The sequence below is a fragment of the Spermophilus citellus genome (assembly GCF_964194105.1).
Source record: "Spermophilus citellus genome assembly, chromosome: 9".
Lineage (NCBI taxonomy): Eukaryota > Metazoa > Chordata > Mammalia > Rodentia > Sciuridae > Spermophilus > Spermophilus citellus.
In genome coordinates this window covers 106,205,579-106,227,372 of record NC_138191.1, presented here as the reverse complement: position 1 = coordinate 106,227,372, position 21,794 = coordinate 106,205,579, and the positions used below count along the sequence as shown (strand labels likewise).

At 42.6% G+C, this 21,794-nt stretch overlaps 1 protein-coding gene across 9 annotated transcripts in view; it reads left to right on the top strand.

Annotated features, from left to right (window-relative positions):
• The window catches only part of ST3GAL3 (ST3 beta-galactoside alpha-2,3-sialyltransferase 3), a 196,250-nt gene that overhangs the window by 73,020 nt on the left and 101,436 nt on the right, over window positions 1-21,794 (top strand). For 5 of the 9 annotated variants that reach the window (XM_081307246.1, XM_081307244.1, XM_081307251.1 and 2 more), the window contains one exon: window positions 8,379-8,426. The exons of the other annotated variants lie outside the window; for them this stretch is intronic. In XM_081307246.1, coding sequence (XP_081163372.1) covers window positions 8,379-8,426 — 48 coding nt within the window. The remainder of the gene's footprint in view (window positions 1-8,378; window positions 8,427-21,794) is intronic. 9 annotated transcript variants of the gene reach the window in all.

Sequence of the window (21,794 nt, the reverse complement as noted above, 5' to 3'; positions counted from 1 at the left end):
CTCAGCTTCCTTCCTCTTCCTGTGCAGCCGTACTAAACCTTTCCCAGGCCCTTGAAGTTGCACACCTCTCTCCTGGGTGTCTCTTGGTTTCAGCATGTGCCTAATTCTGTCTTCATTCCAGCTGCTTCCAATGCAGCAGGGCCGCCCCCTCTCTCCCCACCCCCTGGAGGGCTGCAGCTGGTAGAGTGCCGGCCCTCCAGACTTCCTGGTCTCCCCTGGGTGCGGTGCTCCAGGGGGCTGTTCTGCCCTGGTCCTCAGCCAAGTGCCTTTTGTCTCCTGGTATGACATAGCAGTTTTTTTCCTCAATTTCATGGTGACTCACTTTGTAAAAATAGTCTTTGATGTGTCAAAGCCTCTTTTGGAAAGTCTACACAGGTTGTATTGACTGGTTCCTTTTAGTCACATGCATTTTTACCTCCTGAAAGAAACCCTAATATATTAATGAGGTATGATTTTACCTTCCTGAAACCACACACCCCTCACTTTCCATGCTTCAGTGCTTTTCCTTACTTTCCCACCATACCCATAGGCCTGGCCTACAAGGTTACCTTAGACCGGCTCATACTTTCTGCTCCACATCTTCCTTGTTTCTCCTGGCAAAACTCCCCTTGATTCGAACACCTGCAGTGACTCTAGAGGCTTGTGATACCGTTATTTGCCTCTCTCTACCAACCACAGATAGTTCAGACACTCTTTGATGCCAGGGACCATGTCTGATCTTTTCATGTAGCCTCACAGGCTTAGCAAGGCCTCTGTAGAATCTGTTTGGCAAGTTAAATTAAAGGAGAAACTCCATGAAACAAGTTGTTTACAACAGCCTCCTCGTGCTCATTCACTGCAGAGTCCTGGCAGCTGGACCATTGTGTAGAAATCATTTCCATTAAAGTTACCCCCAAAAGTTGAGGGCACTTTCTAAAAGCTAGATTAGAAAACACAGCTTAGGCCCGTGGTCCAAGTGGTCCTCTCCTGTTCTAAGATGCGGATTCTGTGGTGAGTTGTGACGGGTGACAGGACTGCCCAGCCATCAGTGGGCAGAGAATATACCCCAGGGTGATAAAGTGAGAGGCGTGGGAGGAGAAGGTGAGCCCACTGCAGTAATGAAGAGCTCCAGAAGCAAGAGAAGAAAAAGAAGAATCTCAATTTTAGGCCAGGCCTCATGGGAACTGAGGAAAAGCCGAACCCTGAGGCCTCATGGAAAGTTGTGGCTGGTTGCCATGGTGACTGGAGCTGGGAGAACATTCTGAATCTTAGGCAACTTTGTGTCTTATTGCCCTCATGAGCAGGGCAGACTCTTCACTCTCATGCTCTCCCATTGTGGGCCCCAGGGCTCAGCATCTAGCCCAACCCATGGCCCTGTGCTCTCTCCTCTGTGTCTGCTCTATCTCCCACCAGCGCTGCCAGTGCTCTGTACTTCCCCTCGCAGATCTCAAAAGGCAGGCCCCGTCCGCCCCACAGATGGAAGGTCAGTGTTGCCTTCCATGGCTAAGCAGCCTCCCATGGTCCAGTGGTCAGAGGAGAGGCAGGGTCACATGGTTCAGCTGCAGGACACTCTGGGTCACAGAGCAGTCAGCATCTGTTTGCGCACTGTGGTCCTCCTTCCGTGTCTCCCACTCGTGTCCCTTTAGTCATGAGTCCTGAGGTTTTGCTTTTCAACCTTTCTAGCCCCCTTCCTTTTTTCTTCATTCTGTCCTCACAACTTCTGTCTGGGCTACTAGCCCTTCTTGTCTGGGTGCTGCATTCTCCTGAATAGCCAGCTCCCTGCCTGCAGTCTTCTGTGATCTACCCTCTAGTCTTGCCAGAAGAGTCAGTTTAGTTCCTACATAGCAGTTGAAGTTTATATTTAAAAATATAAATCAGATCCTGTTACTCCTTGTTTGGTTTGGTTTTGGTAGTGTTGGGATTGAACCTAGAGCCTAGTGCATATGAGGCAAGTGCTCTACTACTAAGCTGCATTCCCACTCATTCCCTTGGTTTTAAACTATAACAGACATCCTCCATGGCCTCCTGCAGTTTGGGCTCATCTTCCTCTGACTGCATTTCCCACCTTTCTGCTTTTCCTGCTCTCTGCTCCAGCAACACTGGCCCTCCTCTCGCTTCCTTAAGCACAGCGAGGTTGCTGCACTTGCTTTTCCTTCTGCCTGGAACTCTCGATCTTTTCTTAATGGGCTCCTATCTTCAGGACTCAGTCCTCATGTCACAAAATGCCCTAACTATCTAATAGTGCCTACACCTCTACCTTTGGTGTATATTAACATTGTTCAATGTTCTTCATATTGCTCTCACTGTGAAAGTACATGCTTTTTTAAAAAAATCTAAAATGTGAATTCCTTTAGAATAGGAACATTCTTATTTTACTCACCGTTGTATCCCCTAAGTCTGGTGTGCAGTAGTTGCTCAATTAATACCAATTATATTAATGAACAGTGAAATTTCCCCCATGACTCTTTTTTTTTTAATCCTTATTTGTTATAAGGATAGTTTAGATTTATATGAGTTTGTATCTCACCTATTATCCTGTGATCTTCATAAGGAAACCGTCTGGGTTTTTATTCACTGTTGGATTTCTAAGCTTGCACATGGCAAACAGCAGATATGTGTTGCCTGTGTACCATGAAAGGCAGCACCCAAAATGCAGCCCATTCACTGTACACTGGGTGCTTTGGAAACCTCAGAATGGCAGGAAGACTGAGCCACATTCTCCTTTTTATTTCTTAACATTCTGCTTCAGAAACCAGACACAGGAAACATCTGACCATAATAAAAGATTTCCAGTAAGTTCCAGATTTCCTCATTGAACAATCATGTGTGGCATAGCTCTGTTATACCTTGGCCTGGGATTCAGTTCAGTCACTTGTGCAACACCCCACGGGCTGCCTCTGGCCTGGGAGCCAGAAACAACTGGAGCTGGGATGCTTGAAATGAAAACTGACCTCTTTGTTCACTGGAAAGAGAGAAGTCTGAGTATTCTTGCTCTGTTTCTTACAAAGCAAACTTGTCAATTTGTTGAATACTAAGTTTTCCTGTTAGCTGTCAGAGTGGTTTACAACTAAAATAATCTTAGATCCTTTTGAATAAGCACAAATTATAAATAGTCAAACTGTTTCTGAAGTCTGTGCCTTTAATGCTCAAAGCAAAATTCATCTCCAATTACACAAAACATGAATATGTCACCAGCTTCCTCTAGAAATGTGTAACCTCTTGCTTGTATCATCTGAACCTTGAAGACACATGCTCTTAGGAGCCTTGTACCCACCACTGGGAAGAATGTTTGCTAGGACCTTGACTTTTCTTTCTAGTAAGACAGTGGCTTGTCGGCTTTCCTCCTCACACCAACATCACTTCATTGTATCTTAAGTGTCTACTAACTTGTCTCTCTTGACTGGAAAGCAAAGATACAACCTTTCTTTCTCACACCATCATTCTCTTTTCTCACTGGGTTGCACAGTCTGGTCTCAAACCCTTGGGCTCTACCAGTCTTCCTGCCTCAGCTTCCTGAATAGCTGGGACTACAGGCGCCTGCCAAAGACTGTCTCTGGCTGGGCTCTATGTCTCTAGTATCTGGCCCAGGGCTTAGCACATAATAGGCTCTTAATAATATTTGTGGGAAGGAAGGAAGAACAGAAGAGGGGAGAAAGCCCAGCCATGCTGGACATGGTGGTGCACACCTATAATCTCATTGACTTTGGAGACTGAGGCTGGAGATTCGCAAGTTTGAGGCCAGTCCTGGCAACTTGATCAAAAAGGCTGGGGATGTAGCTCAATGGTAAAGTGTCCCCGGGTTCAATCCCTAGTACTGGGGGAAAAAAAAGGCCCAGTCTGTTGAGGGATTAGTACAGATTAGTACAGATCACCTTAGTAACTAAAGAGAAAAGCTGAGCAGCCTTTCAGCCTGTACAGTGAGTAATGGAGAGCAAGACCCTTCCATCCTTTGGCATTGGTACCAGTGAGTTAGAGGTTCAAGTCCTACAGCTGGATTAGAAAGTTCTTTTTCAACATATTTTCCCCTTGGATATAAATAATATATGATTATTGTAGAAATTTTGCAAAAGTTCAGAGAATAAATATCACTTATATATAATTCAAGCACTCAGGAACAACCACTGTTAACATTTAGCCTTTTTTAGTGTTAGGGAAGTTTTAAACTTTAAATTAACTTTTAGCCCTTTTTCTTTGCATCTAGATTGAAAGAGTTTTTTTAAAGATTAAATTGGGGCTGCAGTTGTGGCTCAGTGGCAGAGCGCTTGCCTAGCATGTGTGAGCCACTGGGTTCGATCTTCAACATACTTAAAAATAATAAAATAAAGGTATGAAAAATAAAATAGGGGCTGGGGATGTGGCTCAAGCGGTAGCACGCTCGCCTGGCATGTGTGCGGCCCGGGTTCCATCCTCAGCACCACATACCAACAAAGATGTTGTGTCCGCCGAGAACTAAAAAATAAATATTAAAAATTCAAAAAAAAAAAATAGTTGGGGCAGGGTCTATAGCTCAACGGTAGAGTGCTTATCTCACACATGCTAGGCACTGGGTTTGATCGTCAGCTCCACATAAAAATAAATAAAAGATATTGTGTCCATCTACAACTAAAAAGAAATACAATGGTATTATTTAAAAAAAAAGATTAAATCAGGACTGCTTGTGAGTACAAAGAAGGCAGATTACAATTGGAAAAGTACTCATAACTGCAATAAAAATATGAGATTCTTTTTAAAATATTTTGCTCATCTGGGCAATCAAATCCTCAGTTATCGATGCCCGTTCTGCTGCAGGTGCATGAGAGCTGTTGGGTGCTTTCCTCACCCCCACTGCTGCCTCTCTGTGAGCACTTTTCCCTTCCCAGGATGTGGCCAGGCTGGAACCCCTGCAGTGTCATCATCCAAGGATTGTTCAGGATTGACATGAACTGAATGATCAGTGCCCAGAATCAGGTTCTTCCCCAAGCTTGTGAAATGTCACTCAGATAACATCACCCTTGAAAGAAAGCAAGGACAGTTACTAATGTATCCCTCAGTTAATAAACATATTGATCACTTTCTACATGCCAGTCATTGCACTAGGCATCACAGCTGCCAAGTGAAGAGACAGTCCTTGTTCCCAGGGAACTTGCAGCTTCGCAAGAGAAGAGAGAAGCCAACAAGGGTCACGTGTTAGTCAGTTTTGGATCACTGTAACCACAGTACTCAACAAGAAGAGTGTAGGAGAGGAGAAGTTTATTTTGGCTCAGGGTTCCAGAGGTTTAGTCCATGGTTGACGATTGCTCTGGGCCCCAGGTGAGGCAGGACCTTGTGGCACATGGGTGTGGCAAAGGAGCACTGCCTCATTGATAGCTGCCAGGAAGCGGAGAGAGAAGGAGAAAGGGGCATTATTATGGAAGATGAACCCTTCTTGGGCACAACCCACGTGACCCATCTCTTCTAGTCATGCCCCACCTGCCTACAGTTACCACTCAGTCCATTCAAACTGGGATGGACTAATTAGGTTACAGCCCTCACAGTCCAGTCATTGCACCTCTGATTTATTCCCGCATCAACACAAGAACTTTTGGGGACACTGCATATCCCAACCTTAATAGGTTATAGTGCGATATGATAATCAGTCACCACAGTAGAAGTGCAGTGTTGACCTAAAGAAGAGAGTGTTGATCGGAGGAGGTGTCGAGAAGAGGGTTGAGTTGAGTCTTAAAGGAAAAGTGGGAGGGTTTTTATGTGAACAGACAGAGCAGCATATCACTGTCTGAAGGCACGAAGCTGGGTGGGGAAATGAAAGTGGTTTGGCATATCTGGAACTTGAGACATTAGAGGTGCAAATGAGGCAAAAGGTAAAAAACCTGAATGACAGAACTTGAACTTTATCTTGAAGGCTAAGGCAAGTCATGGGAGATTGCTTCAGTTTTTGCTGTTGTGGTTTTTTATGTGTGTGGTTTTGTGGACTGAACCTAGGACCTTGTGCATGCCAAGCAAATACTCTGCTACTGAGCTACTTCTCCAGACCCCATGGAAGGTTTTAATAAGAGTGGTTACACAGTCCTGCATACTTTTGGGAAAAATCAGAATAAAGGATGGATGGACGTAGGCTAAGTTGGAGGAGGGGTGTGGCTAGGGGCTTTCAGAACAAGTCAGCAAAAGAAGATAGGCAGATGTGCAAAAAAGCAAATCAGTAGAGACCAGAAGTACCTTAGTGGTAACCTAGGACTGGAAGTGGGAGCCAGGAACACCTGTAAATGGGTATGAGGGTCTTCTTGAGGTGATGTAAGTATAAACTATCTAAAAAATCAGTGAGTTGTATACTTAAAATGACTGAATTATAAGGTGTGTAAATTATACTTCAATAAAACTCTTCAAAATGGAGGGGCAGACTTCTCATTTAGAGGCGAGATGTGAGAAATGTTGATAAAGGAGAATTTATAACGTAGACATTGCTTTTGTGAAATAGGATGGTCACCTCTCTATTTGGCTAGAGGTTCTAATTGTGCATCTACATTTTTAATAAAATGATGGTAACCCTGCCTTTTTCTAGGTAGATTTCAGAGCATGGATCTGCCCTTTACCGGCAGTACAGAATATCTGCCTCTGGATCCCTATCAGAAACCACATCTTCCAGATCACTGCCAGCACTCAGTTCTTATGAACTGAGTTGTGAGAGAAACAAAACAAAACATTTATGAAGGATTGCCTGAAGGATTTGTGGTCCTTTTATTTCTCTAGGTGCTGTGATTCAGCAATAGTTACTGAGTGTCAGGTGTTATGCTGGTAACACAGCAGTGAATAAAGCAGTGTCCACTTGGATGGAGCGCATAGTCTAGCAGTGGGAGCACGTGTTATTCACAGTCACGATAGCTATTGTGTTGGATTGCCAAGTGCATCGAGAGACATACAAAACAAGATCTGAAGGGTAATGCTGTTGTGGGGTGTGGCTGTAGACACTGGTCCTCTGTGCATGCAGCTGGCACTGCTTTGTAGTGAAGCAGGCTTTTGAATCTGATCCTTGTAAATTCTGGGTTATCTGGGCCATACCTCATGCTGGGACCCCTTATAATTGTATGATTAAACTGTACATTGGCCTTATGGTATAATTTTAGATTGGCTCATGTTATAAGAAACAGCCATACAAGATTCACATTTACTTATTCAATAAGTGTAATAGAAGATGCAAACTTCAATATCGTACAGCATCCCCTTTGTTAAGACCCGCAAAGCAAGGTCTCTCTACTCACTATGTATTTGCCTTGATGTTTTGGTCTTCTGAGTTCCTCTGAAGCACCAGGTTTCCTCTTGCCTCAAGTCTCTGCCCGTGGCCTTCTCTCTTCCTGGAGTGCCCATTCCATTCTTATCTGATTTGACCTTCACTTATCCTTCAGCTGTCAGTCCAGATGTCAGCTTCTTCAGGGAAACCTCCCTCTCCAGCACCCGTTCCCAGAAGGTCTTGGTCTGGTTCCCAGTACAAACTTCCATAACATTCTCTTCTTTTCTTTTATTTATTTTTTTTTTAATTTTATCAGTTTCCAGTTAAATAATTTGGTCTTTGGTTTCTGTCCTTTCCTAGACTGATAGCAGGGGGTTCATGGGGTAGATACCATGTTTTTTTTTTTTTTTGTTGGCTGCTGTATCTCAAAGTCATAATGTAGCATCTTGCATTCAGTAGATGCCCCAAACATATGTCCTGAATATTTGAATGAATGCATTGTGGGCACTGGGTCTGGGAACTGTTCGTTTTCTCCCTTTTGCTTTGGCTGTTGGGGATGTTGTCATGCCCCCCTTCCTTCTGCCTGCAGTGTTTAAAGGCCCTCATGGCATGCAATTTGTGCACTAACATTTCCCCTGTTATATAATGTTTTTTCTTTCTTTGACTTCTTCACTTATTTATTTCAGTGTACTAAAAATTTCTGTGGGTCACTCTCAATCTTTTGTGGGGAGAAATAATAAACAGTTGGGCATGTGCTTGCTGGCAGCGAGAGAGTGGCTGCCGTGACGGGTGCCTTAGAACAGCTTGGGTTTGGGGAAGGACATCTCTGTGAGGAAAAGAAAGGGAGAGATCTGTGGGGAAATGTTAGTGCTTTTAACCAAATGTGGGAGGGAGGTTTTATTTTACTTTGTTTTAATTTTATTTTCAGTAGGAGAAGTAAAAAGAAATTTTGCCCCCTAATCTCACAGGAAATGCCTCTGAAGAATTTGGGGCCTGTCCTGCCTTGAGACATTCTCCCATGGCAGAAGGCATGGGGTGCTGGGCTGGCTTGAGAGGGCTTGCTGGTCCAGTGGACAGGTGGGCATGGACCTCCATCCCAGCTGACTCTCCCCTGGGCAAGGTTTGGACAGAGCCAGCAGGAGCTTGTTGCCTTGTTGTGAGAAGGAGAAAGAAACAAATTTGTCCTCTTGTGTTGCAGATTCAGTGGTTCTTTCCTTTGACTCCGCTGGACAGACACTAGGCTCAGGTACCAATTCTTCCCCCTCTATCATCTTTTCAGCTCTCAATACTGGCCATATCTATAGAGGCCAGTATTGTGGGGGTCCTGGGGGAGGGCAAGGGATTGTCTGAGAATTGTGGGAGAGTCTCAAGGACTCACAGTACGGGAGAAGAGAGACACATCATCAAGAGCACTTTTCCTGCACAGAGGAGTCACAGCAGATAGCTCATTTCTCACGCAGAGGGGTCTGGGTTCATGTGAAAGGATGTCTGTTTTCTGTGCCCATGTCCTATCTCAGAGAGTGGGGCAGTGGGTAATGAGAGGCTTCAAGCTCTGCCCGTGATAACCATTAGGGCTGTCCTGCAGAATGCCAGGCTGTGAGAGCACCCCATTCTCCTGAGGACATACACTCCATTGCATGTTTGCCCGCATACCTCACGTACTCAGGTACAGACCTTTTCCAGGTCAGGGTTCCACATGACTGTGCACTCATGCCAAATGCATATAGATGATGAACTTCTTCCCTTCCTTGGGTTTACAGTGCAGGGTATACAAATTGGCCACTACCTTATGACTAGACTCACCCAGGCCAGGGGAGCTTGGCTCTCCTGGGTCCAAGGAAGTTCACCTGCCCATGCCTCTGTGCTTTCTGGTTGCAAGCAAGAAGAGTGGCTGCATTGAGTCTTCAACTTTCTCACCTTAAGAGAGCCTCCCTTGCATCAATCCTTTGTTTTTGGTAAAAATGGTGGGCCTCTTACTGGGGGTACTGCCTATGAATATCAGATAGTCTTTGCTGGCCTGTTGAGGGCAGTTAATCTCTTTTGCTGTTACTTGAATGCAGTAGTTGAATGTCTTACAAAATAGCCATGAGGAACAGGCCATTGTGGTAGAGTGGACAAGAGGAAGGATATTCAGAGAACGTGATCACAGCCACCAGTATTCTGAGGATCTACTGTGTGCCAATACTATGTTGGGAACTTTATGCACCTTATAGTTACCTATCACAATTTGAAGTTTTGTCATTTTTGATTACAGCAAAGAAACTCACGATCAGAAACATGACATGGATGTTCAGGCCACCCATCTCCCTGTGGCTCTAGAGCCCGCTCTCTCCCCTTACCATCTTGCTGTCTCATACCTCATCTGCTTGAGGTGCCCTCACCAAAATACTGAGATGGGAAAAGTCACTTCAAGACAGAGGGGGCAGGCAAGAAGATTCTTAAATAGATCCTAGAGTTGTATCTATTCATTATGGAAAAAGATTGATCAATTTTATTACATTAAAGAACTTCTATTAATCAAAAACTTTATTAAGAGAGAAAAGACAGAGTGAAAAAAATATATTTATAACACAATTAACCAACAAAGAACTTGTTTCCAGAACAAAGAACTATAAAAATCAATAGGAATGGAGAAATAGCCTAGTACAGATATGAGCAAAAGACTTGAACAGACATCACAAAAGAGGAAAACCAAATGGCCAGTAAACCTATGAAAAGTTGCTCAGCTGCATTAGTGCTCGGGGAATGCAACTTAGAATCACAGTGAGGTATCATGGCACATCTTCCAAACAGTAAAACCTGAAAAGCTCAGCAGCCCCCACATTGATGAGGACATGGTGGAGTGGAGACTCTTGAGTCTTCACTGGTTGAAGGACAAATTGGTACAGTCACTGTGGAAAAAATGATGATAGGATTTAGTAAAACTTGAATATACATGTACCCTGTCTCCTGGCAGTTCCTCCTCCAGGTATCTTACCTATAAAAATGGATGCTTATTATCACAATGAACCCTATTGTTGTATATAACTATAAGACACCAGTAAAAAAATAAAAGAAATGGATGTTTATATGTACCAGGAGATATATGCAGGATACATGTATAAGACTGTTCGTAAGAGCATCATTCCTGATTGACAAACAACAAAACAATTTGCATACCTAACCACAGTGAAATTAATATACAAGCAGTTATATTCATGTGGAATAGTAAAAATTATCAAACTATACATAGATGCAACAACATGGATAAATTTTAAAGACATTGTTGGGTGAAATATGTTTTTCCATTTATATAACATTAAAAGTGAAATTAAACCATAATTGTTTAGATGCACAATTTAGTTCTTTTTTTTTTTTTAAGATGTAGGTGAACACAGTACCTTTATATATTTATTTTTATATGGTGCTGAGGATTGGACCCAATACCTTACACATGCTAGGCAAACGCTTTACCCTGAGCCACAATCTCAGACCCCCTAGTTATTTTAAAACAACAAAGAAAAGCAAGGAATTGAATTCTGCAATAGCTGGGATGGTGGGGTTCAAGGGGATGTGTTGAGAGAGAGGTGTGTGGAGCTTCTATCTAGAGTGTTGGTATATTCTTTCTAGTGACCTGAGTTGGGTTACAAGGGCATCCCTTTTACTGTAACTCATTAAGCTCTACATTTAACTTTTTATGTGCCTTTCTAATATTTGTTATGGTTCATAATTTTTTATACAAAGGGCATAACTTGAGTTGTCAGGCAAGGGCCAACCTGTTCATAGGGCACAGAAGGGCCAGGAAGTGGCCCTCTAAGTTGGGCTTGCCTAGAAGGAGGAGGAGGAAGAAGGACAGCTGGTATCTGTGGAGCACTTATGTGCCAGAGTTCTAACCCCTTTTACCTTATGAGATAGATATTGTTGTTATCCCCATTTCAACCATGGAAATTGATGTACAGAGAAGTGAAAGAAAATAATTTATTCAATATCAAATAGTAAGCAAAGGGTCGGGCCAGGGTTTGAATCTAGGCACTCTGGCTCCAAAGTCCATCCTTATCTGAGTATTTACTACTTTGTCTATTCTCATTTTTCAAGGCGATTTTGGTCTTTGGCTTCCATCTCTTTTGGAGTTATAAAAAGAACCATGACTTATGGCTTCAAGGTTTTTACATGGTTCCCAGGGAAGGTTGGTGAAGAGTGAAGAATCATATATTTTTCTGCCCAATTCCCTCTTAGTGGAAGATAGATTCAAATTGATTCAAAGTCAACTTTAACTTAGAACTGATATTTCAGTTCACCTAGCATTCTTTTTTTCTTGACTGTGCCTATTTGATTCCATATTTAGCTTTACCTTCTTCTTGCTCTCATAGAATATTTAATGGCCCATGTTTGCATTGGTCCTAAAAGGGAAAGACAACAGGGAAGAGCTAGCAGAGGTCTTCACAGTGGCCATTTTACTGTTTTCTTTAGGGAGAGTTTTCATTACAGTGGGCACACCACATTACTGAAAGTATTTTGGAACCTTAGGAAGATAACTTTGGAATTAATACCTGTTTTACTTTCTTTCTTTTAGTGTGAGTAATTTTAAGTTGAAAAAAAAGATTCTAATTACAGATAAGATGGAGTAAGTGTATTTACTCTCACTAAATACAGCTGGAGGCCTGCACAGAATGCACTTAACAGCTATTGGAGGATTCTAAAACATAAATAGTAGCAGAATGAGAAGAATACCAGAATTTAGTTTATTAACAAGCTAGAACTGTAATTCCATTTTTCTCCAGTGCCTCATGTCCTGGACTCAAGGCAGCCTAAAACCTAACAGTGAACACCAGGCTTCCAACAGCTCCAGAAAAAAGACCTCTAGTTGTGACTTCAGGGCGGGAAAAGGTCTTCTATGGTTCAGATAGTGGGAAGTTCCATGGATTGTTCCCCGCTCCCCTTCTCATTTCCCTCAGGCTCCAGGCTCCAGCCCCCGCGCAGTCCCACAGTGGTGGTGGGGGTGGGAGTGATGATAGTTGCAGCAGTAGGACCTTTAGGTACCTAAAACCCAGGAAAGGGAACCCTCCTTTCTGATCAGAGAAGCTGTAGTCCCAAAAAGGTGCGTTGCAGTTTGGGATTGCTTTTTTCCCTCTGCCTTCCTGTAGCTTGGCCCCAGATTTATACAGTTCAGGAAAATCATAGCAGAATGTGGGAACTAAAATGCCAGCTTCCTGCCAGAGGACTAAGCAGGGGAGGACCAAGGAATCAGAAAGCACCGTGGAGAAAATAGGGAGGAGGTACTCAGAAAGCAGTCCCCATAATTTGCGAACTGAAGTGGGACAGACCACTGCCAAAGCCCCATACAGGACACTGGGTGGCGCACACAGAGGAGGCATCTGAATAGGCTTTGAAAGTGGAACTGATATTGAAACCACAATCCACAGAGGCTGGTCAGAACTTGCTGCCTCAACCCATCCTGCTCAATTGTCTGCTAAAACAAAAATAACATTCTCCACTGGATTTAAACAAGACCTAGAGTTTCATAACATGATATTCAAAATATCCAGGATACGAGCCAAAATTAATCATCATAAGAAGAACCTGAAAAATCTCAACTTGCATGGGAGAAGACAACCAGCAGATACCACAGATGTTGGAACAGTCTGACAAAGACTTTAAAGTAACTATTATAAAAGTGTTCCCCAAAATAAGGGCAAATGCTGTTGAAACTAATGGGAAGTCTTGGCAAAAATCAATTTTTAAAAATGCAATAATTTCTTTAAAATGCACTAAATAGCAAAATGGGAACAACAGAGAAAAGAGGATTCTTCAGAATAAAGCAATAAAAACAGTTCAATCTGAACAACAGAAGAAAAATATTTTAGAAGGTGGAACAGTGACCTGTTGGCCAACACTAAAAATTTTATTATCTGTGTATTGGAGTTGATTCATAACAAATAATCTCAGCAAACTCAGAAAGGAACTTTTAAAATTTGATGTAAGGCACTACGAAGAACCTACAGCAAACATCATACTTTAATGGTGAAAAACTGCTTTCCCTCTTAACATCAGAAATCTCCTGGAAGTCTCAGAATACAGTAAACCAAGAAAAACAAAAAGGATACAAGTTGGGAAGGAAGAAATTAAAATAACCCTCCTCACAGAATATGTGATTACCTATGTAGAAAATCCCAGGTAACCTGGTGTGGTACACACCTATAATCCCGAGGCAAGAGAATCACAAGTTCAAGGCCAGCCTGGGCAATTTAGACCTTTGGCAATTTAGCAACATCCTGTCTCAAAATAAAAAGGACTGGGGAATGTAGCTCAGGGGTAAAGTGCCCCTGGGTTTAATCCCCAGTTCCAAACAAACCATCAGAAAAAAACAGGGAATCTGCAAAACAAAGCAACAAAAAAATTTAAACTCCTAGAACTAATACTTGAGTTTAGCAGGATGACAGGATACAAAGTCAAAACACAAAAGTTAATTGTGTTTTTATATACTAACAATAAGCAATTGAAAAGCAAACAAAATTACAATAGCTCACCCACAACAAAACATACATGTAAATCTAATGAAACGAGTATAGGGTATGTATTCATGATGTAAGGCACAACTGTATTCAAACTGGATCCTTTCCCACTTTTTTTTTCCCATCTACCTAATTCTTCAAGCCACAAACCTAGGTAGGGATCACCTTAATTGTTGTTGTTCTTTCACACATTCTCATTTTCTCTCTTCAGAATGTGTCCTTTCCAGCCACTTTCCTACACCACTGTCCAAGGTACTGTCTTCTCTGTCCTGGACTAGTAGCCATCTAACTGAACTGTCTTCTTATTTGTTGCCTCCTAGAAGTCCATTCTCACTGTAGCCAACATTCAGACCAAAGCAGTGGGTATTTCTGCCTTCTCTAAACTAGTAGGTGATAAGCTCCATGAAATTGAAAGTACAAAGTGCAAAGTGAGTCATTTTCCCTCCACTTATTGTTCCAGTTGCTCTTTTGACATGCTGTCCTTCATAATCCTCCTGCAATTTGATGTAAATGCCCTGGCATGGCGTTGACACACTTGATGTCATTAACTGGACCGAATTCATTGCCCTGCTTGGCTTTGGACATCTGCTATTTTCCCAGGATAGTGGGAAAGTGGGTGCAGTGGCCTCTTTAACTACAGTGGGAGGGGCTTCTACCTATGCAAAGAAGCTTCCAGGATTCCTTCTGTAACCTATGGTCCTCATGCTTGGGGCCAATGAGGTTTCACTCTCCATTGGCCCCTGGTATAGCCACATTGGACCACAGAGCACAGCTGTGGAGGACTCGCTGCTACAGTGGGTTCTGTCGTATCAGAAGCTTCTTGATAGGTCTCTCCCCTCCCCCATACAACACATACCCATTTGGGACTGGATTTTAGTTTGTGAACTTCTAAGTTATTTTACTGGGTCAGTTAATTTAGTCTAGGTCAGTGGGGTTTTCTGTGTTTGTTTTGTAAAACTGCTTTTCCTATTTTAGTTTGTCTTTGATTAATTGGTCCCATGTTGTGGTTTATTTCTCTGACTTGAGATGATGTGGGAGCCTTGTGCACTTTGGCCAGCCCACCCCCCCCAGGTCGCTGCTGACTCCCATGATTCATATGTGGCATGGCTAGGGCCTTTTGACATCACTCCTGGGGCACAGGGTAGGAGGGAATAGGATATAATTGCTCTTATGGCAGATCTTGTAAGATGAGGGTCTGCTTTTCTTGTTTCCTCTAAGAGCAATGTGGCATAAAAAAGAGACTTTAGAGTTGCACCTGAGCTATCTCATCAGCCTCCCAACTAGCCCACTTAATGGTTGGGATCTTGAACCTGTTCCTGCCCTTCTATAAGCCTCATTTGGAAAATAGAGACAATACCTGCTTCCTGGGGCAATAAAGGTTAAATTGAGAATGTAGGTAACAGTACTGAGAGCAGCAGGAATACACAGTAGTTGCTCAATAAATAGTAGTTCCCCTCAGTCCTTCTCTTCAGGCAGCATGTCTGACAGTCCATTGGAACTCTTGCCAACTTCCTCCTCCACCCAAGCCATGGCATGTAGTACTTAGGTTTAATATAGCCTATGACTCTTATTGGAGTCTGAACAGTGGCATTTCTTCAGAAACGAGAGACCTATTTTCCTTAGGATAGGTCCTCATCCATTTACCCCTGTGCCCTTTGTACTTAACAACTCATTGTAACCCAGAGATGGGAACCAAAGACCACTTTAAAGATCAGGTAGCAGAGCTGCTTCTTGTGGGTGAGTGGAATTTTCTGGCCTGATGGACCATCCTGCCTTTGTGGATTTAGTGAATTATAATATGAAACATTGTGGTAGAACCAAGTCCCTATTTTAATCCCACAAAATACTAAACTTTATAAACCTAAATAATGCTCCTTCATCTGGTCTTCCTGGGAAATATTCTTTGTTGTTATCAGTAGAAGTTACTTAATAAACATCTGCTTTGAGACAGCTGATGAGAAATTGTAATGATTCTGTAGAATGGAAAAAGAAAGTGGCTCTCTCAAGACTTGGAATGACAGTAGCATGTAGGGTTCATACTGTACAGCTGTTACCCAAAATTCCATTCTGGGGCTCAGTAGCCTAAAGGTGAGGCTATATAGTGGGGTTCCTGGCTCAGGGCATTTCAAGAGGTCTCCTTTTGTCCTCTATAGAACAAGATCTCACTGCTCAGCATGTTTTTCCCATCTGTTTACATGTCAGAATGTAGGTAGAAAGTGGCAACATCTCTGTGCCATACTAAGATAAACAGGAGGGGATTAGTGCATTGGGAAACACAATTTTTATTACAGTAGAATTATGAGCAAAATTAATCACAAAGTATTAAGGAATATAGTCATACATGGTTTAAATGTCAAGGATAAATTCTGAGAAATGTGTCCAGAGGTGATTTTGTTGCGTGTGAACATAATTGAGTGTTCTTACACAGACTGAGATAGCTGTGAGGTCACTAGGTGATGTAATCTTCTGGAACCACCACCCTATGGGTAGTCTGTTGCTGACCAGACATCCTCATTCAGGGCTGGGGATATAGCTCAATGGTAGAGCAGTTGCCTAGCACATGCGAAGCTCTAGGTTTGATCACCAACACTGTCCCCCCACACAAAAAAATTTAAGAAAATGTTATTATGACTGCATATTAAATATTGCTATAAGACATAAAAATAAATATTTTCAAGTTTTTAAATTGAAAACTTGAGACTATTTCAGTGTTCATAAATTTTTACATCAGGTTTATTCCTGGGAAATCTTAACTCCTACTAATGCTTTTTAAATGGTGTTCTCTTAAAAAAAAAATACTTAATTGTCTTCATCAAAAAAGAGATTTTGTCCACAGAAGCAACATAAAAAACAAAACAATTTTTACACTCACTCAGAAGTTTACAACTGTTGGAATTATATTATTTTTTTTAAAAGAGAGAGTGAGAGAGGAGAGAGAGAGAGAGAGAGAATTTTTAATATTTATTTTTTAGTTCTCCGCGGACACAACATCTTTGTTGGTATGTGGTGCTGAGGATCGAACCCGGGCCTCACGCATGCCAGGCGAGCGCGCTACCACTTGAGCCACATCCCCAGCCCCTGGAATTATATTTAAAGTATCCAATAGCTCTTTTCTTTCATCAAAATTGTAATGTTGAAATTTCCTGTGGTAGAATAAATGGCTTTCAAATCCAATTTCATTTTTTTTCTGTGCCAAGTATTTCAAAATAATGTGAAATTCTATTGCAAAATGTACATGAATTCTTGGAGTAATTACCCCACAGCCAACTTGGAGGCTATAAAAGGCTATATTGGCTGCAGATATACAGAGAAATTAGGTTTATGTGGGAACAGGTGTTTTGGCCTCTACCTACAGCATCCCCCATCCCTGGGAGTCCTTACTTGGCCTGTCCCTGCTCCATGGCCTCTTGAACAACACTGCTCTATGAGCACTAGGAACACATGCTCTTCCGGCAACTGCATGTGCTCTGGGACTCCATTCAGTGGCTGTGGAACTGGGTGTCATATGCTTGCTGCTGCTGGTAGGCAGAGGGCAGGCATCCCATCAGATCTGCTTTACTGGGGCTTCCCTCATTAAATTCCCAGATGGAGGTGACGGTCCCGCTAAGAGCGGGAAGTTTTGGTGTCTCATGAGATGAGGATAGGTTGTAGATCAGTTCATGGAAGAGGACAAAATGACCTCTCTCCTGCTCCTGCCACAGTTTCACTGCCTTTGTGTAGGAATGCCACAAGTATTCTGTGCTGGAGGCAATACTCCAACCACAGCGAGGACCAGCCTCATCTTGAAATGGGATGTGGGATGTTGTGTCTTCTTGAAACATTTATAGACATGAAAAATGAAACTTGAACTTTTAAAAATTTTAAATTAAAAAACAATTTAGAACCATTATTTGTAATGTATGATCTGTGGTCCCCAGAGGGATCCCAAGAACCATTTCAGATTTTTGTTTGTTTGTTTTTTAGGTCACACCTATTTACACACTACTACAAAATTTCCCTTGCCTTTTTTCTACTTATTATTCAAAAGCAAGGATGGGTAGAACTTGTGTTTTTCATGAAAAAGCTAGCAGTCCTATCTGTGTGGGTGGCCATTGTTGCATTCTTCATGACCACACACAGTTTAAAAAAATAAAAATAAAAAGACCAGGTCTTGATAAACCAGTAGCAATTATTATTGTTGTTGCTATTACTTTTGTGGTGCTTAGGATCAAACCCAGGACCTTGTTCATGTAGGTAAGAGGTAAGTGTTCTGAGATACATTGCCACCCTAGCAATTATTAGGTTTATTAGATTTCTTCCCCAAGGACACATTTTTAAAATACTCTGTGTACTGAAATGAGAAGAGTGTGTGCCACCTTTGCTGTACAGCAGGTACAGTGACTGTCTGGAAAACAGCTTTGTGTGATAGTGTTGCCAGCTAAACTGGCTGCATTTTTATTGGAATATCAGTTTTACTTGAAGGAAAACTGACAAAGAAACTACGACTTTTGAGACTTTGGAGTTTGACAGATATGCTCATTTCCCTTCAAGTATTTCCCACTTCAAGGAAAGTAACTGACTTTTTTTTTTTTTTTTTGCCAGTAATTAAATATGAGTGTTCAAGTAAAAAATAGAATTTTGGAGTACATGGTTCCACTTGATAGCTTCCAATACCCAACCTTTAATTAGACAAGGATGGGAGGCTGGCCCTGTGTTATGACCTCAGAGGTAATCCGTTTCAGAAATATTCCCTATATACTTTGAAAAGAGTACCTTCTCCATCTGTTGGATAAAAGCCTCTGTGCACATCAGTTCAAATTTAGTAATTGCTTCATTCAAATCTCCTGAATTCTCACTGTTGTTTCAGTAATGTGTCGTTTCTGTTATGAAGACAGGAGACCTAGTCTATATTTGTTCTTACAATTCTGTTAATTCTGTTTTGAGTAAGAAAAGTTTCATTATTAGATGCTTGCACACTTGGGTGCATGGCCTTCTTTTGTTTATATCCAGTGTCTGAATCTTCCAGGTGTTTGTATGACTTCTTTAGTTTTTTTCCTAGTAATTTATATAAAACTTTTATTGTGACTAAAAAGACTGAGTCCCTTTGTAGGAGCAATAAGAAAGGTTAACAGTTAATTTCAAAGACTTTAAGCAGCTGAAAAAGCACTTTGTACATTCACAGCTCTGACCCTGGTGCAGGTGTGGAGGAGAGGAGTGCAGATTCACATCACCCATGTTACTTCCCACCTGGAGCCAGGCAGCACACACATATGTGTGCTCATTGGTTGGTGATTTTTGTAATCCTGGGTTTTCAGGCCTGCTGGAAGCCAGAAAGGAAGCCTAAACCACCAGACTAAACATGTTTCCCTCACTGTGCAGCTGCTGGCTTGCTTTGTTATCTGAGAGGAGAGTCTTAAGGAGAGCTGCTTGTGAATGTCAGTGCTTATTGTGCCTGGCTAACTCAGGAGTCCCAGAGTCTTCTCTTCTTCATAGACTTGGGATCAGTGCACCACTGGTGAGCCCCAGACCTTCCTGCCAGCTACCCTGAGGTGAACTATTCTGAAAGTGTTGGTACACTCAAATTAGCTTCACATGCAGTTCTAGATTAGTTTGTGTAAAGCAGGATGCTTTGGGATCTGGAGCCGTGCCCAGTCCCAGCAGTAAGGAGGCTGTGCCCCTGTGTGCCTACAGTGTTATGCTTGGTTGTTTTCTTTTCAAATTTACACCTCCTGAAGATTACATTAAACTTTCTTGCTAGTGTGAGAGCTCTGTGGAGCGAAGGGCAGAGCCTTAGCAGGTGGGGTCCTTGATTGGGATAGAGATGGGCACTCATTGGAGACTGAGGAGGCTCAGGAAAGGTTAAATATCAGGCAAATGATGGGAGGGAACTACCTCTCAGAAGGAAGCCCTAGAGCAAAAGCTAGAAACTGAAATAGAGGGTGCAAGAAAAGTTAAATAAACAGGGCAGGAGACAATTGTACCTAGGAAGAGTCAGGAAAGACTATCTGGGCAGGTGACTGTGAAGTGATCAGCTTGATGGGCTGGGAGCCCGGAGCCAGGAACAGAACAGCCAGTGCAGGGGAAGTACGGCTGTGAAAGTTAGGCTGGTGATCCAGAGAGGCAGCTACTGCCACCGCCATCGCTGCCACCACCGGTGTTGCCACCTCACTGTGAGGGATGGAGGAAGACAAGAATCCAGGTCTCAGAGCTACTCCTTAGGCTCCCCTGGTCATTTGGTCACTACATTCAGTTTACACATTTATGTAGCACCAACTCTGTACCAGATCCTGTATCAGGTGCTAAAGATACAGAGGCAAGACCTGCCCCCGGCAGGACTCAAATGCATGTACGTTAGGAGTATCTCATTGTAAGCAACAGAAACTGACTTGAGCTAAGTCTCTTTTTAGAGAGTTGGGAAGCTGAGATAGGAGGACCACAAATTTGAAGCAAGCCTGGGCAAGTCAGTGAGACCCTGTCTCAAAATAAAATTTAAAAAGGGCTGGGTATAACTAAGAGGTAAAGCATTTGCCTAGCAGTGCTACAAAAAATAAATAAATAGAAGAGAGTATACCAGAAGGATCTGGGTACTAACAGACTCAAGGCAAGGTGGCACACACCTATAATCCCAGCAGCTTGGCAGGCTGAGATAGGAGGATCACAAGTTCAAGAGCAGCTTTTGGCAACTTAGTGAAACCCTATCTCAAAAAAAAAAAAAAAAAAGAAAAGAAAGGGACTGAGGATATAGGTATATGGTAAAATACCCTTGGGTCCAATCCCCAGTACCCTCCTCCCCCCCAAAAAAAAAGTCAAATATCTGGTCCTCAGAAGGGACAAGAGGCCAGCTCCAGGGCTCTAGGTTGCAGGAACAAGTGGTCCATCTCTTCAGCACACTGTTTTTCCTTCTGATGTCACTTGGTTTAAGGAAGAAAGAGTCCAACCAATATAGCTTTTGTAAGGTGCCTACAGTTTGGACACAAATTCCAAATTCTATTTACAGTCCTGCTACTTGCGTATAATGGGAGAACAGCACTGCCCCAAAGGAAACTTAGGACCTATTTCTAAAGGAGGACAGAATCAAAAGATATGTACTCTAGGCTCATGAGCAAAGAATGATATAAAAGCAGTAAGCTCTTTAAGTTTGGTGGAGAGCACAGCCAAATGGCATGTAGGCTAACAGGTTAGATTAGAGAAGGTAGCATTTGTTCCATATTCACTTAGCATGCCAAACACAGTGTTGGGGGATGCAGAAAACCTTTGTGGAGCTTCTCAACTAGCAAAAGAGAGGCACATATCTGACACGTATAGTTACAAACAAGGAGGGGAAAGGTACAGTGTCAAAGGAGCATATAGAAAGGGGCATATTCTAGACTAGAAGGGCAGGAAGTGTTCTGCTAAATGAGGACACTGAACTAGAGTGAAGAATGAGCAGAGGCAAGGGCTCATTTCAGGCATAAGGTACTGCTTATAAGAGCAACTCATGGATTATTGAAGGAATTGAAAGACAGCCAACATGGCCAGAGTGCAGCACAGAGGAGAGAATAGTGCAAGATAGAACTGGAAACGTAGGTAAAAGTCACGTCACAAAGTTCCTTGTTGTACAACAAGAATATCTGTTAATTGAGCTTTGGCCTGGGTTTGGTGGTACACGTCTATAATCCAGCTACTTGGAAGACTGAGGCAGGAGGAGTTAGCTCAGCTGAGTTCAATCCCCAGTGCTGGGCTTCGGGGTGGGGGAGTCGTGGTGATGGCTGCATCTTGGCGATTTGATTCTGTTTACCAAGTCAGCGGGATGACTGAGGACAGAACAGAGGAAGCATCTGCAGTAACTGAGGCATAAAGCCTCACCAGAAAGGAGTGGCAGAAGATGGCTGAGAAGGCAGATGAAGAGGCTGCTGCGTGGTCTAAGCAGCTGTGAAGACACAGCATAAACAGCGACCATGGTGCAAGGAGGAGGGTCTATACTTAGAAATGAGGGCCGTGGAGAGGACTGGATGGTGATGCCATTACAAAAAAAACCCACAGGACTTGGGGAAGGTACTGTCAGTCTGACTTGTAATGTGTTGAGTTAGAGACTGCAAGCCACTTAGGAACAATGAGTAGGCAATAACCAGTGGAAGGGGCAGGGAAAATACTTAAAATGAGGA